This window comes from Electrona antarctica, assembly GCF_951216825.1.
Source record: "Electrona antarctica genome assembly, chromosome: 8".
NCBI classification, from domain to species: Eukaryota; Metazoa; Chordata; class Actinopteri; order Myctophiformes; family Myctophidae; genus Electrona; species Electrona antarctica.
Window position 1 is genome coordinate 42,602,370 of NC_136789.1, and position 16,312 is coordinate 42,618,681.

At 41.7% G+C, this 16,312-nt stretch overlaps 1 protein-coding gene across 1 annotated transcript in view; it reads right to left on the reverse strand.

Moving 5' to 3' along the window:
- Positions 1-15,926, reverse strand: part of ksr1a (kinase suppressor of ras 1a) — a 43,914-nt gene extending 27,988 nt beyond the window's left edge. The window contains exon 1 of the mRNA XM_079507244.1: positions 15,487-15,926. Within this exon, the coding sequence (XP_079363370.1) occupies positions 15,487-15,702 (216 nt within the window). The 5' untranslated portion in view covers positions 15,703-15,926. The remainder of the gene's footprint in view (positions 1-15,486) is intronic.
- Between the last annotated feature and the right edge of the window lie 386 nt (positions 15,927-16,312).

Here is a 16,312-nt window from a genome sequence, read left to right on the forward strand (position 1 = left end):
CTGCACAGCCTTAGTTTGTGATCTACTGTTAGATCGCGATCCACCTTTTGGGCACCCCTGGCCTTCATATAACCATATACAGTACTACAGGACCTAGGCCCTCTATGTGATGCACTGCCTTCATATAACCATATACAGTACTACGGGACCTAGGCCCTCTATGTGATGCACTGCCTTCATATAACCATATACAGTACTACGGGACCTAGGCCCTCTATGTGATGCACTGCCTTCATATAACCATATACAGTACTACGGGACCTAGGCCCTCTATGTGATGCACTGCCTTCATATAACCATATACAGTACTACGGGACCTAGGCCCTCTATGTGATGCACTGCCTTCATATAACCATATACAGTACTACGGGTGGTCATCCTACGCCCTCTAGGATATTATACTCGAGTCCTGACAAGATATTGGAAGGAAGGGCAGAAGGATGGACCTCTTCTGGACCTCAGAGGTCCGGTGGAAGACGAAAACCCTTAGAACCCTTCTGAGGTGCTGAGAAAATCATGTCAAAGCATGTTGACTAGTTACGTCATGGGATGTCCTGTTTGACCTACAGGAGGGGTAAAAATGTACAGTAAAACTTTGTCAAGTCGATGTTTTTCTCATGTGCAAAACATTAGAGAACAGTCACAGAGCCTTAGTGTAAAGCCATATCCTCCTCAGTCTCCTTTGTGTCCATAGTGTCACCTCACTGGAGTTTGAACCTTGGCTTTTTAGGTTAGCCAATAAGGAGAGCTTTTTTTACAACTGTTGTAGGCTGCTTGTGGATATTTGGTTCATGTCCATGTACATGTGTTTTTACACAGCATTTTGTAACAAAACTAAAAACTGTAGGTCTGTCCATAATGTGTATCATATTCCTGTAGTGCACATCAACATAGCTTGGCTTGATTGTCGTGCTTTCCCTCATTCCCTGTACAGTAAGTTTCATATGGATAAAATGTATAATGATGTGGTTTAATTGTGGGGCAAAAATCACTTTATGTAGTTTTGTTTACTTCTTTTGTCTCATTGCCTACTTATCTTATTTTTGTGAATTATTAGAGGTCACAGTTTATAAAGAGATTTCAATAAAATAGTGTATTAGTATGGATGCAAGCACTGCGAGATACGCCAGTTGGATGGGTTAATGTAAAAATGACTTGTCAAACTGACAATTTACTAATAAACAACGAGTTGCCTTTTGTTTATGATGCTCAAGTTTCAGAAGCCTCCTACATGGTCACATACAACATTATTCAGAGTTTTGAATGTCTGGAAACAATGGTTCACGAAGTGCACCCTAAGGGATTCTGGAGAGGGTTCAAAATGGAAGTCTGTAACTCTGAGTGTATACAAATGGAACCAAATGGACCCAAAAGGGGCTCATGTGTAATTGTGTATGTATATGTTCAAAGTTATGGGGTCTTTGAAATCAAAAGGTTGGAGAACCTCTGATCTGGATGATGAGCCACCTGAATACCATGTGTACAGAAATGTGCCTTAGCACAGCTAGCAGTAACACAGGCTCAAGAGGTGGCTAATGAGCAAGCCTTCCACTTTACCTCCCCACACACTAGTGCAGTCTGGTGACGTCAGGTTACCTAGCAACCTCACTTCAGAGTCGTCAGCAGCGTTTTCAGTGGGATTTTCCCGTACATGTGGAACACAGAGCTCTGACATAATACAGCCCTAAAATAGAACCAAAATGTTCACATCTCTATTGGAGGATAACTATAGCCGCTATAAACACACCATCCACAACGCTCCACTCAATCTCATCTACACGAGGTAGATAGGATTGCATTTTAAAAATAAAAACCCAATCTCCCCAAAAAGTGATTACCTGTGTGCGTGTGTGTGTGTGTGTGTGCGTGCATGCATGTGTGCAGTCTGCGTGCAGTGCACCCACTGAGATGTCACATAGGCAATCATTCCCCTGTGGCCTTCTTGCATATTATCGTATTTTTGGTGCAGTGTAGAATGCGGCTCTTGTCGACTCATGTGGCCTGGGGGTGGGGGTGGAGGGTGGATGGCGTCAGAGTCCACCTGTCAGCGCCGCTAAACAACACCATGGCAACGGCCTAATGCCGTGAGGAGATGAGCGACAGCCAGCCAGTCGTGTCAGCGGGGGGGTGGGGGGGAGGCTGACACTGCAGACTGGGAGCAGCATCCATCGCTCCAATGTTTCCTCAAGTCTCCCTCGTGGAGCCTGCTGCTGACACACACACTTTGTTGCACCTGCCAAGGATAGCATGGCCTATCTGCGAACTGAGCAAGAGCGTTCTATTCCAGAGAATACTACAGTGGTGTGCATGCGCATGAAGACCCCAGGCTCGTAATAGTCCGTTTGTATTTCTCAGAGTGAAATAAATCGGTCACGTAGGTTAGCAATCGAGTCGGGAGAATAAGGCAACAAAATTCTGCTTCTGCATTGTGACATGGTGCAGGTCCCATATATTTTATATGATAATAATGTATTTATTATGTCCTTGAGTTAATCGGGACAGGCTATCAGTCACCAAGTTTCAACCCAGAAGTGTTCTAAAAGCAGCCCTGCTCTTCTCTTGCAGGACACAGCACAAGTCTGAGGAAGGGTTATCTGAGAGGCAAACAGCACACATCCATGCAGACAATATTATCAGTGTGCACAAAGGGCCACGTGAGCACAGAAGCCTTTATCTGGTGGCTCCAGTGTCACAACCAACATGGGGCTGAACGACCACAGCACAGTGACCTAGAAATAATCCTCTCATAGGCCTGCACAATCCATTGTGCAACAGAAGATATCATGATTTCAGCTTCCACAATAAATAATAGTAGTAGTAGAAAACTGGCACATTAGTGATAGTGGCATGTTTTCTTTCATTGCCCACTGTGGGTCATATTAGTGGAGATGTTAATTTTACATGCAAAGTACAATAGAAATCATTTTGATTCCTAAATCTAAATATTGTGATTAATAGTTGTGATTGTAATGTCATAATATAAATCAAATATGAATTGTATCTCTGGTCATATAGGCACTTTTGAGGGCTCTGTGATCAAAGAAAATGTCTCCAAACCTTGTGAGGCCTCATAATAATCAACAACAACAACAACAATAGTGCCATAGACTTGATTCATGATTCAGTGCCATAGACTTGATTCATGAAAATAAAACAAATCAATTCCCCAGGAGAGGGGTGTCAGGCAGGCCTGCCTGATGAAGTGCTAAGCAGGTCACATGGGCTTTGTGGTGCTTTGTATGGCTGGCAAGCTGAAAGTCTGTGTATGACTGTTCCAGACAATGGCCAGTGCTGACCCCTCCTCCATCATTATCATCAGCGGGGGCTGACTCCTGGAGAGGAGGAGGGGCTGCCCCTGCCTGGAGGACAGGGAGGCTACCCATCTACTTACTGTCTATGCTGTGTTGCTTGTTGCTGGAAAACAATAGATTTTCTAGTTATGTCTTTCCCTACTATTTATCTCCTGTCCCAAGTCTCCACACATGCAAGGCCGTTTTTATGCACAGGCAAACTATAAAAATGCCTATCTCTCTGTCGTGGGGTGGATGAAAAATACCCATGCCCATTTTCTTTTTACTGAAAGACAAAGTACTGAGAAAAAAATAAAAATAAATCACACCTGTGTTAACTGAGCGGTGCAACTATACATTTATTGTTATAGTTACTGTACTGTACTGTGCTCAACATCCAGACCCCCAGGAACGGTACCGGGGTGCAAGTACACGGTAACATTTCTCATTAGAACCGGCTAATGAGAAATGTTACCGTGTTGGTGTCCCTGGGGGGTCCCCAGAACATCCAGACACCAGGAACACGCCAGGGGGGCGGCCCGGTTCCGGTGAGCCGTCCCGTGTCCGAAACAGTCGAGAAATGACAGAGTTACTGTGTGGGGGTCCCCGGGGGTCCGTTGCACACAGGGTTGCACCACTCAGTTCACACAGGTGTGATTTCTTGTGTCTCAGTCATAGAGGGCTGTGGGCAGTTCAGAAACGCGTCCAGTGATGTGTGATTTGGGACTGCACGGGAATGCTTGGAACGCCATGCCCCCATCCCCATTCCAAAGCGCCAGTGCTCGCCCAGCAGTCTGCTGTCACCCAGGTAGATGCGTGCACGCGACCTGGAGAGGCGAGGATTTGCAATCCACTTTCATCCATGCTAGTGACATGACGACCAGAGACACACTAATGTCCCGCTGTAGCTACTGTGATGGTGGGGAACAAGGTGTACTCCTTTGGAGGGCACGGTGATCATATTGAGGATCGCGTCTTCAACACAGTGACGTTGCACCGGATCAAGCTGCACACAGATGCAACTGGAAGAGGAGAATGTCCCATTGAGCTCTCATCCCATTGGATGTGTTGTTGTTGATCATAATATCCTCTTTGGAGGAAGCAAACAAAACTGTACCATGTACATATTAGACTTGAGGCCTAACCTGAAAACATTATGCAAGTTAGCAGTTATTCAATATGGTCTGGAGCAGTCAGGACTCCCACACAACATCAGGTGGGAACTGGCAGCCATGTCTGAACAACAACAACATGATGATGATGGGCTTCAGAAGACGCAGATGAAGTTTACAGAGAGATTTGATCTTGCAACCCTAGACATAGTATGGGAATAATTCTATTGGTATTGTATTAGCACGTTTAGCATTGTATTTAGCACTATAAACTAGTGCATGACCCACCATTCACAGGCGATGACATCGTCAATATTCATCACCCCTCATTTCCATATTAAGGCACAGACGGCCGAGCGCACAGACACGCAGTCAGCTAAGGGGACACGGGTGGCCGAGCGCTCTCTCTAGGATCTGTGTGAGAACTTAGAAGCGATGTGTAGTCGACGATCACCGTATCGAAGACGGTCACCATCTCAGCCACAACCTGTTCATCCCACTTCTACGACCGCGGCCAGGCAAGGACAGAGATTTGAGGTGCATACAATGTGGTGTTTACCATTATGCTGGCAAATGTATAAATTATTTTATTTTATTTATTTTTTGTGGGATGCTAGTCCCTCCTATGCCCAGCTTTGTGCGTCTGTGTGTACCAAAGTTTAGATAATTTGATTGGCTGAGCACAGAATGTGATGTATGATGATTTTGATGATAAGAGTGACCCTCACTTCACACAAGTGTGATTTTTTAAAGTGAGAGAGAGAGAGAGAGAGAGAGAGAGAGGGAGAGAGAGAGGGAGGTGGAGAAGAACGGTGAGTTAGACACGTGAATGAACTTCTAAATTTGCGTAAAAAATATGAATAAATAGCGTCACAAGACGGCCATCTATCCATCTATTTATAAACTCTTATTTATAAAGCAGTTTTAACGGATGCACGTTATTATTATACATTCTGGAAATGGAAGCCATCGTTCTCACGATAATACAAATTTAAATAGGCCTACATGTTTTTTTTATTATCTGCCTAACGATGATGTCACTGGTGGATGGGTTTCTGAACAGCCGACAGCCCTCCTATCAGACACAGAAAAAGATTGTGGTATTTTATCATGAACATTGAGGACCAGTTATAAGAAGAAGATTGAAAAGTGGTGAAGTGGTCCTTTAATGGCATTATTAGCTTACTGCTCACTGTGTATGCTGATCGGCCTTTGCCTATAGGGCCCATAATGATGTTAACATGGCCCTGCACACATGGACCCAGGATTCTGACAGACATTATTCTGAAACTTTACATTCAGGAGCATAGAAATACTGTTGAACATAACATCTATTGTGTGCATTCATGATTGTGCACATCCTTCACATTAGCCTCATCACTTCAATTAGAGGGCCATTGTCAAGTGTTGTGGGTTATGTTACTGCCATGTCTGGCATAGGAAAATAGAGACAGATTAATCTGTCTGGAAGCACATTTCAAAACAGCCACAGTATAAAGAGGTTAAATAGGGTGAACATGAATCAGACTGTACAAGGAACTAATCATTGGTATACACAGACGGAGAATGAACAAACTTTCATATTTGGGATATCTAGGACTAAAGATAAAATTACAGTGAATCAGAACTGCAAACACCCAGCACATTTAAGCATTTACAACAGGGGACACCATGCAATACTCTGTCATTTGGAGCCCTGCCAATCCACCCCCCCCCCCCCCTTTCCCAAAATAGAAATACAGCCAGCCTCAAAATTACAGGATACAAAGCAACTCATCCTCAGTCTGCGTAGGAATAGCTCTCAAGGCTAAAGGCTCATAAGGCTGTGTTAAATCACCCTGATTTCCACATCATGCAGTCCAGGTCCATTGGCTACACTGCCTATGGGAAAACAGAGCCACGGTGCCACTGTTGCTACTTGCTACAATCACTAGCATTGTGTTTCCCTTGTAGCCTTGTTTGAGCCACATTCTCCATTGTCTCCTCGGAGGCCTCCTACAGAGACACAGACACAGCGGTTGCCGTGTCATAAGAAGCAGCCCAGCTGATTGGCTTTCAATCCCTCCCGACCCTCCTCTGTGCAGAAGCTCTTTGCGCGTCATTTGATTTTCTTTAACAACCAACCCTCAATATGCGTAGGAAGAAAGACGTCTAAATATAGACCCAGCCACAATAGCTCACACCATGAGCGGCCGGAGAACTCTTTCCAACACCGCAAGTAAAGAAAACAATGATGCTTTCCTAGCTAGACAGTCAACAACACACAGCTGCAAACCGTATTCACTGACATGGAGCGAGCATAATTCAGGGTGTGTGTGCAATGTGCACTGAGAGGCTAATATAGTGTATGGTTTAGCTTTATGAAATTATTTATGAGAACCATCACACTCGCATGCATTATGTTAATTCAATCTATTTATGGCCCCATGTTAACAGCAGTAAATACGGACATGGCAATGCACAGTTGACATGCAGTACAACAAAGACAAGGAGACGGACAGACTAAAATACAGAGCGTTAGAGAGAGAGAGAGAGAGAGAGAGAGAACACATCAGACAAACTGGCATTAGCATGTGAAAAGAGAAGTACCAGTTAACACTCCATGTGAGAGGCCAGTACCATTATCTTCTCACTCGCATGGCAGACAGGGGGGAAAAACACATACTGTTCAAGCAGAATAATAAAGCTCTCCCAATGAGAATATAATGTGAGTTCAAGCCGCTCTTGATTGCACTGGAGTGCAGTATAGGATTGATGCCCCTTGGCATCACAAGTGTGACAACCACTTTGACCTCTCACAATTCAGTCAAACTCATCACGTGGATTCAATTGATGTGGCTCTTTAGTGGTCATATTTCTCATTGCAACTCAGCTCTGCTGCGAAACTGCACAAGGCATCACAGGTAAACCACAGTCAGTTGTGGACAAAGTACAAAGTTAAAGTTGTACTTGAGTACTTGCTTTTAAAAGTTTTCAAAAGTACATGTTTTTATAAACACTTGAGTACTATCGGTATAAAGGAAGTGATTCATTGATATGTACTCTTACAATTTGCCTTCTGATGTGCCCATGTGTGTCGAGTAATTGTTTTTATGAATATGCACACTTGCCAGAATGTGAACCCAGGCAAGTACACCAAAGTTTTATGTTAGAAATGTTGAGTATGGGTACTAGGGGTGGGACGATATGGGTTCCTCACGATACGATATATATCGCGATATTAGGCCCTCTATAACAATAATATCACGATATTCGATATATTGCGATATTTGCGATATATCGATATATTGTATGAAATTTCATCAACGATATATCACGATATCTGCAACTACAAAATACTTGGAACTGAAAAAATGCAGCATTTTGTATTCCCACAAAGCTGTTTGGAGACTTTGGACAAATCACCATCCAGTAATTCAGTACTTCTGGTTGCTGTGGAATCTGAGTGGGATTTGCTTTATTTTAGCTGTCATTTCCTCCTTTTCTAAACATATTGTTCATCACTTCATTATGAACAACATTTCAAATTTAAAAAAAAAAAAAAAAAAAAAGATTTAATAATCAATATCGATTATTTATCGCGGGAGGACGTATCGATATATATCGCCATATTGATATTTCAGCACACCCCTAATGGGGGTAGAAACCGCCGGATGCTAACTTGCATATGTTGAGCAATTTTCATAATTGGTATAATATGTGACCATCACCATACCATTAACAACCTATAAGGAAATAAATCTAAATTTCATAATGCTTTAAGTAGCATGTGACATGTCAAACTAGGGGGGGTTCATGATGCTGAGCACTTCCGTGTTGCCCAGAGAAGCAGGACGTGGTTATAAGCACCTTTAGAATGTTGCGCATTTTCCGGCAAGGGGTCCTTCATGTTCCAAACAACAACACATTAGACTTAAAGAAGCTATAGTGAGAGTAGCCTTCGAAACCGCAGGCATTTTTTGGGAAAAATAAACCTGCGAGCCGAGCAGGAAAAGTAGCATAGGAGTGGGAGTAAACCTTGTATTTCGATAATAACTGTGCAGCGGGCGTCGCTCCAAATGTGGTGACATCAGTATTCTCCACTGCGTTCTACTGGGGAGGGGAGGAGGAGGGGAGCGGGGAGGCAGGCTTATTGATTGGTGAACCAATAGGAAGATGGCGTCGGTTTACAGCGATAGTGTGTTCCGCCCCTCTATGCACAGAAAGCATAGGACTCTTTCAGGCTGAGAGAGAAACTTAACAGAGAATTTAAAACAAAATAAAAAAGAAGGAAGGAATACAACTTTGTTGTGATTTAGTGAAGTTCTTAACCCTGCCGACCACTGGATATGTTTTATGAAAAGTTGCAATGTGATAAAGTGGTGGAATACTTGGGCTTGCTGTTACGCAGTTAGTGACATTGTTTGTATCCATATAGATTCCCATTTGCATCCCTGTGGTGCGGTCGGTGCGGATCTATAAATAGGATGATATAATTAATGAGGTTGGATGATGGATGGATAATGAACTTGTACACGCGGATTATGGTGACGAAAAAGCCCATCCGTGGCTCTGTGCATCTTTACTGTCTCTGGTTTCAGACAGCAGATATAAAACTTAAAAAGTTAATCAGTGTAACTTAAGTAAATACTCTAGTAATGTATGTAGTAATGTTTCCCCTTCCTGGAAATGTAGTGGAATCAAAAGTACAATATAATATCCAAAATACAAGTACTAAAGTACAGATACTAAAAAGTTAATGGCCCGGTTTCCCAAACGCATATGGTGTAAGACTTGTAGTGCTGCACATGCTCAGATGCTCCTCTAGGCCGCACATGAGTTTTGTTTTGCTAACATCCCACCTAAACCTGGCATGCATGCATTTGATTTTTATACAGGCCAAAAGTACACGGATCTTCTCATTCTTCCTAGAACTGAGATCTAGTGCAGCAACATTGATTTGAGCGAATACAAAACAACCCCGGGCGTACAGCCGGCGGAACAGCGCTGCCTGGTATTCCTAAAGTAATCTAAGTAAATTATGCTTAAACGGTTAAACCTAACCTTATTCCTAACCTTAACCTCAGTAAAACTAACCCTATTCCTAAACTTAACCCTAACCCTAAACTTATTTCTAACCTTATTCTCAGTAAAACAAAATAAAGAATACAAGAACCTCCGCACTGAGCTGTCGGTGTGAGGTCGGCGGAAAAAAGCTGGGGCGAGATGGAATTGGGGCGACCGTACCCGTTATTTGAGCCATGTGGTACCAACGCAACTGGAAACCCAAGAAGGACTCTAGGAAGAAGTGAAAGTGATGTTACATAGGATGTGGTTTTAAAATGGTGTTACAGGATATCAGATGGGCTTCACCCCTACTTCAAAAAGAATAAATTGTTTATTTCTGACTTTGGCTTTTCATTGAAAACCTTTAAATGCCTTCCTATAGAGGCACTATATTCACTATAGAGCGTCGCAGTCCCACCCCCTACCAGGGCCCAGGAAATGATTCCCCGTTCATTTTCCTCATAGACATTTCAAAAAGTATTTATTTAAAGCCCTTTTAAGCCTCGTACAAAGCCAACTCGAGTTGTGAGAAATCATGACAACAAACACAATTTTTCGGGCCGAACAAATAATTAGAAAGAAGAAGACTTTTTTTCTTGTTTTTCTTCTTTGTAATTATTTGTTTGGTCCAAAATATTGTGTTTATTCAACTTTATTGTCATGATTTGTCACAACTCGAGTTGGCTTTGTACGACGCTTAAAAGGTCTTTAAATAAATACTTTTTGAAATGTCTATGGGAAAAATGCATTGGGAATTATTTCCTGGGCTTGGCGTCGCCATGAAAGGGGGCGGGACTGCGACGCTCTATTGGCAGCCTACATTAGGATGATATAGGCGCCTGTAATAGATTTTCAGTCTGGTAGTTTCTAACCACCTGCTAAGCTGAATTGGCCCTTTTCTTACATTCAAATCCCTAAAATGCGGGATTGAAGTTGAAGTTTTTTATGGTATTGGGTAGGCTTGACGAAGGTCGCCAATTTTCTTGAATAAGTGGAACTACAGCCTGTCTCTTCTTTTTTTTTTTTTTACATCTGCTGTGCTAACTATTCCCTTTGTTAGTAACAGTTGTTATCAGACTTTTAGTTAGCCAAAATGAATTAACTAAATTAACTAGAACCGCTCCCAAAATATTCTACTCTTTCAATAGAGAACCAGAGAGGCTCAAACTTGCCACTGGGCTGATTCCTAGTTGTACCACTGAAGAATGAGAGAATGAGTGAAATAACTCTTGTTCTTTTGTGCAGAGATTCTTCACACCAACCAGAGTAAACGGAAATAAAATAACAAAAACATGGGAAAAAGGAATTTAAATAGTTATTCTATTCAGCATTAGAGAGGCAAAACAATGGCAGCCAACAGCAGACAGTCAAATCAATGTTACACTTAAAGTCAAATTCAGGAATTCACTGTGTGTGTGCGTGCGTGCGTGCGCGCGTGTGTGTGTGTGTGTAATGTATAATGAAGAATATGAATAATAACTAGAAAATACTGTTCCTGAAGAAACAGTGTGGGCTTGAGTAGCTCGTTAAGTACAGTATGATGATCATGTATGATGTATAGATTTTCTTATATTTTGTTAAAAGAACAAATCTGTCTTACTATTGGTTGACCCACATGACATCACAGTCACAGCCCAGCAGGAAAACGGGGCAAGGAATAAACATGTACGCTAACAATAGTAGGCTCGCTACTCGAGCCCACAATAATTACTATATTTATTATTGTAATTATGTAATTAGGTATTATTTTTATTATAACTATTGTCATCATTATCGTCGTCATCTTTATTATCAAGCTTTTCTTCAAGTTACAAAGTAAAAGGTACAAAAATAATAATAAAGGTTCTACACACTGGTGGTGTAGTTGCAGAACACACACACACACACACACACACACACACACACACACACACACACACACACACACACACACACACACACACACACACACACACACACACACACACACACACACACACACACACACACACACACACACACACACACACACAGAGTAAAATGTCTTTTCCACTGGAATATCATACTTGATGCTCGGACAAGAGGTGTCTTAAGTACATTATAGGCATTAATATGTATTTGAGAAGAGCGACAAAAAATATCCATCTCCACACTCAGACCGGCAAATTTCACTCTCTCTCACCCACTCCCAACTCCGACAAAGTAATAATGACAGGAGTCACAGTACTTGTATAACTTGCATCGTAGTAAAAACATATATTTTTAGCTAATCTTGTAGTTACACCAACATTGCTCTTATGAAGCCTTTAAGTTCATTGAACAGTTTTTGCTCCAGTTGGAGCCTCTCTCTCACTAGATCCCATGCCCCAATAATATGCACACAACCGCTCTCTCTCATACATACATACACACACACACACACTACTAGACTGTCTCCTATGCTCTCTCTACGAATAGCTCCATGAATGTAAAGCGAATCTCTTACACCAACATTGTTTATGAAGCATATTGTTCATAGAACAGTTTCTTCATAGAACTAACATCTCTGGTAAATTGTCACTTTTCCTTCCCATTGCAGCTGCGAGAAAACATTACAGGTAAATAGGGAGCTGTGAGCCTATAAGGACACCAAAGCAAACAAAGAGGTATAGGAGCGCACACCAATAGTGGGGAGGTGCTGACCACGGCTTGATCAAACTTGAACAAAGAGGAGAGGTCACACAACTCACGGTGCAAATACTTTATTTTAAGATGACCAATGTTTTGGCACAAAATGCCTTCTTCAGAGTATCCTGAAGCCTACAGGACACCAAAATGATTTTACACACACACACACACACACACACACACACACACACACACACACACACACACACACACACACACACACACACACACACACACACACACACACACACACACACACACACACACACACACACACACACACACACACACACACACACACACACACACACACACACACAGACAGACAGACAGACAGACAGACAGACAGAGAGAGAGAAGAAAACCGTCTCTGACTGGCACAACACAGCAAACACTTTCATTGGACAGCCTGACCAACAGGTTGCACCAAGGAGTTGTTGCAAGAATATGGCAGATCAAAGAGCCACGACAAGGAAACATTTACAGGAAGACCTGGTAGAGAACTCTGATTATTTATGTTCCCAAGCGAATTGTGAGGCCAGCATGGCCTGGCTATTGTCTGGCAGGCCGATGCTTAAACAAAACGCACATACAAAACAACACTCCAAGAAGTGATCGGTCACTACGGCCAGACCACGTCCTTCTCTTCATATCAGTGGCGAATCACACCGCATGAAGACTGATGACCAGGTGTAGAAAGCACCCAGACGGGTCGAGTCCTCTGCACAGACTAGTGAAAGGGACAGTGGGAGCTAGAACCACTGCTAATGAAGGATTCCAATGTGTGTACACCATGCACAGTGCTAAATAGTTTTATTACAAAGAAGGATAAATAAATCAAAAGCACCATAGATAGACCCATTTGTGTTTACTATATGGTAAGAGTTAACTTCCTAGAAATTAATGCAATAATGGCATCTTAACATATTTATAATGCATTATATGTGTATAACACAATACAATTACAGTTATAGGCACTCATAAATGCTATGACAATAATTATAACATATTATATAGCATTTTATAATTACGTATATGGTCAAGTAATAATTAGGCATAAGCATAATAAGAATAATTGCTGGACAATCACATATTTTACAATGATTATAAGTCATTGTTACGTGGTCATTGGGTGCTTTTAAGTAAAGTAATGACATTCCTGGAGGTGTAGAAATATTTTGTGTGTTCTCACCATAGTAAAAAGGTTCTCACTTAGGTTTAATGCCAAGTCTTTTCCACTTTATTTAAAGCATCCAATGGCCACTTACCATGACGTATATTTATAATAATACGATAATGCATTACAGTGATTATAAAGCATTATATGATTATACTGTATTATAACTATATGATAATTATAATACACTATAATCCTGGCCAGAGGATCCAATTAATCTGAGTGATCAGCATTTAAGAAGTAAGTATTATGATACTTGACCTTAAGTCATATGCACTGCTTATGTGTCATGAGTATTAAGTTATGAGTGCTTTACACAGTGTAAACAGACTATATTATTTTATACCGTTATGATTATTGTTATGAAGTATTATGAGTATTTATGAGTGGTAGTTATAACAATAATTATAAAACATTATAAGCAGATTAATAAATGCTTTAGGGATATATAATGTTAATGCAGATATGGGCTTGTGTGTTACAAAGTAGTTCAAATTACATTCTTCAAAATGAAAGCCAATTTGTAATGCGTGACTTTCATAAAATATCACAAAAGTACCATGCCAACCTACATCTGAAAATTACCAATAATTTACTCCTGTCCAAAACATTGAGGGCATTATTAAACAGAATTTAAAACTGTAGGCCTATACCTAAATGAGAAACTATGTTGCCATATCCAGATGAATCGCCTGCTGAGCCGATTTAAAAAAAGAGGGGAACACTGGAACATCGTGGTCAACTACTTTGTTCCTGAATATTGGGTGCTTCATTTCTGATTGAGCATTCAGACTTTAATCAGACATATAAGTTATGATGATATTGAATAGATTACACAGGGCTTATTTAGAAAGGGTCACCACATGAGGCACATACTGTATCCTAAAGCAACTGACACCCTCCTCCGGTCAATCACTAGTGAGCATTCATTTGGTAAAAAACAACAACTTTTAGAACAAGGCTTACACATAGCCAAAATAAATATAGCCTATTATATATAAAAAACACCCTTACAACGTCAACTGACATTTGATTGTTATATCACTTATTTATGGCCTACACAAACTATCTTATCCGTTATGTCAACATTGTCAAGACAAGCTTCTAGAATAGAATAGGCCTATATTTCACAGTGAGCTTCGTACAAGCACATGGATCATCAACAACAGAAAAGGTTGGCGTAGGCCTATACTCTTCTCCTTACCACCTTCACGCTACCTTCATGCAAAAGTAGGGCCTGCTATACCATAGCTTCATCACTAATAACATTCTGCAGTCATCTCACTTCTACAGCTATTTTAGAAACAATGTGTGACTATAAATATCCAGGGAGGTAAAAAGCACATGCACACAAAAATCAATGCATCCAAATTGTGCATAAAGTGGGTTATAGTGACGCCTTTGAGGGCCGAGTGAGGATACGATTTCTGCATCATAAGCTTATGTCTGCGCCAACACTACCCAGCATGCTACCAAGCATGACTTCTCCCATAGTGCACACGCTTATTGCCTAAGTGTAGGCTAGTAGGATAGGCTGAGGCCATAAACCCCTTGGGCTCTTGGGGAAACGAATGTTAAATCATCCCAATATACAACTGAATTGAATTCGGATCAAAGACACAGAATATCAGCGCATCAATATCAACATCAATAGCAGCAATTGCAACACTATTGTCCGAGTGTCTGTTATGGTGGAGGAATTGATACACTCATAGTGTGATGATGTCTATACGTTTAAATTGTTGAAAAGGTGTCGATGGCTTTAATGTATAAATGCGAAATGGTGATCTGTAAATAGTTTATTTATGCAAAATTCTGAATAAAATAACGCAAGAAACACAAAAACGGAAATGTAGCAACTATCCGTAGGTTCCTGTCAAATAATTCCTATAGGACACAGAAATAACCAAATCAGGCGTCACTGACATTTTTGCATGTTTTGCAGTCATGCATATAATGTATAGCCTAAATAATTGAGCCCAAGTTAATGGCTATTTTGGGTTTCTGGCTGCAGTATATTGTAGGCTACCATACAAAATATATGCTCAGCACCTCAGTGACACTCGGGCGCCTCGCGTTGCTTGCAGCTGATATTCACCAGCCTATTTGAGGACACAGGCTTCATGACTCCGCAATTTGACTGCACGTTTTGCGTTTTTCTCATGAAGGGGCTCCAAGCTTCAGTGCTTTACACATTTTTATAAACATAAATTACCTCCACAGTGCGTATTTCTTGCTGTGTGAGATCGTTGGACGCGGCGCATTTGGTCCGTAGCCCCTGCAAACTGGAGATGGAGATTTCAATCATATTCTGGATGAGTTCGCACTGATGTAGCGCGGCCATCGCTGCAGCGCCACTGCCGCGGCTCTCCCTCTCCGGCTGCTCATCGCTCTCGACCATCTTTCCACCTTTATCACACACACCATCCATTCCTCAGCATTGGGCACCGTTTGAAGGGCTAGAGTCAAAATGCATATGCACCAGCGACGCACTGGTCTAGAATGCAAGTTATAACACACGTCCCAGACTCCCAGACCTGCAGTCCCAATCTGGAATGCTACAAATGCAGCCAGAATGTGTACTATAAATGTATCAAAGAAGGATTATCGATGGCAGCCCGGTGTACAAGTCCAAAACACTGCCAGTCCCAGTAATGCTCGTCTTGTCTGATCTGTCGTCTGTCCCGTTCACTAGCGACGAGACACTCGCCTCTTCTCTCTCAGCCTGTGCATCTAGTGCTGTGAAGCTACCAGGAATGAAAACAACACTTCCGCTTAAACTTTGCAAAATAAAAGTGAACATCAGCAAAACAGCAACATTTCGAGTCTACAGCTGACTGACCTGCACGGGGATTCGTGCAACTCTGTCTCTGACAGTGGCACTCTTCCAAAGGTTTTTGTCATTCAAATGTTGATATATTTTACTGGTAACCGCTAGGTAAAACAAACGCTTATACTGGCACTGCATATTCATCCGAGTCATTAATGGCGGAAGCAAGCGCTGGGGTAACACACAAATACAGGGGACTGTGCGGTCTGGG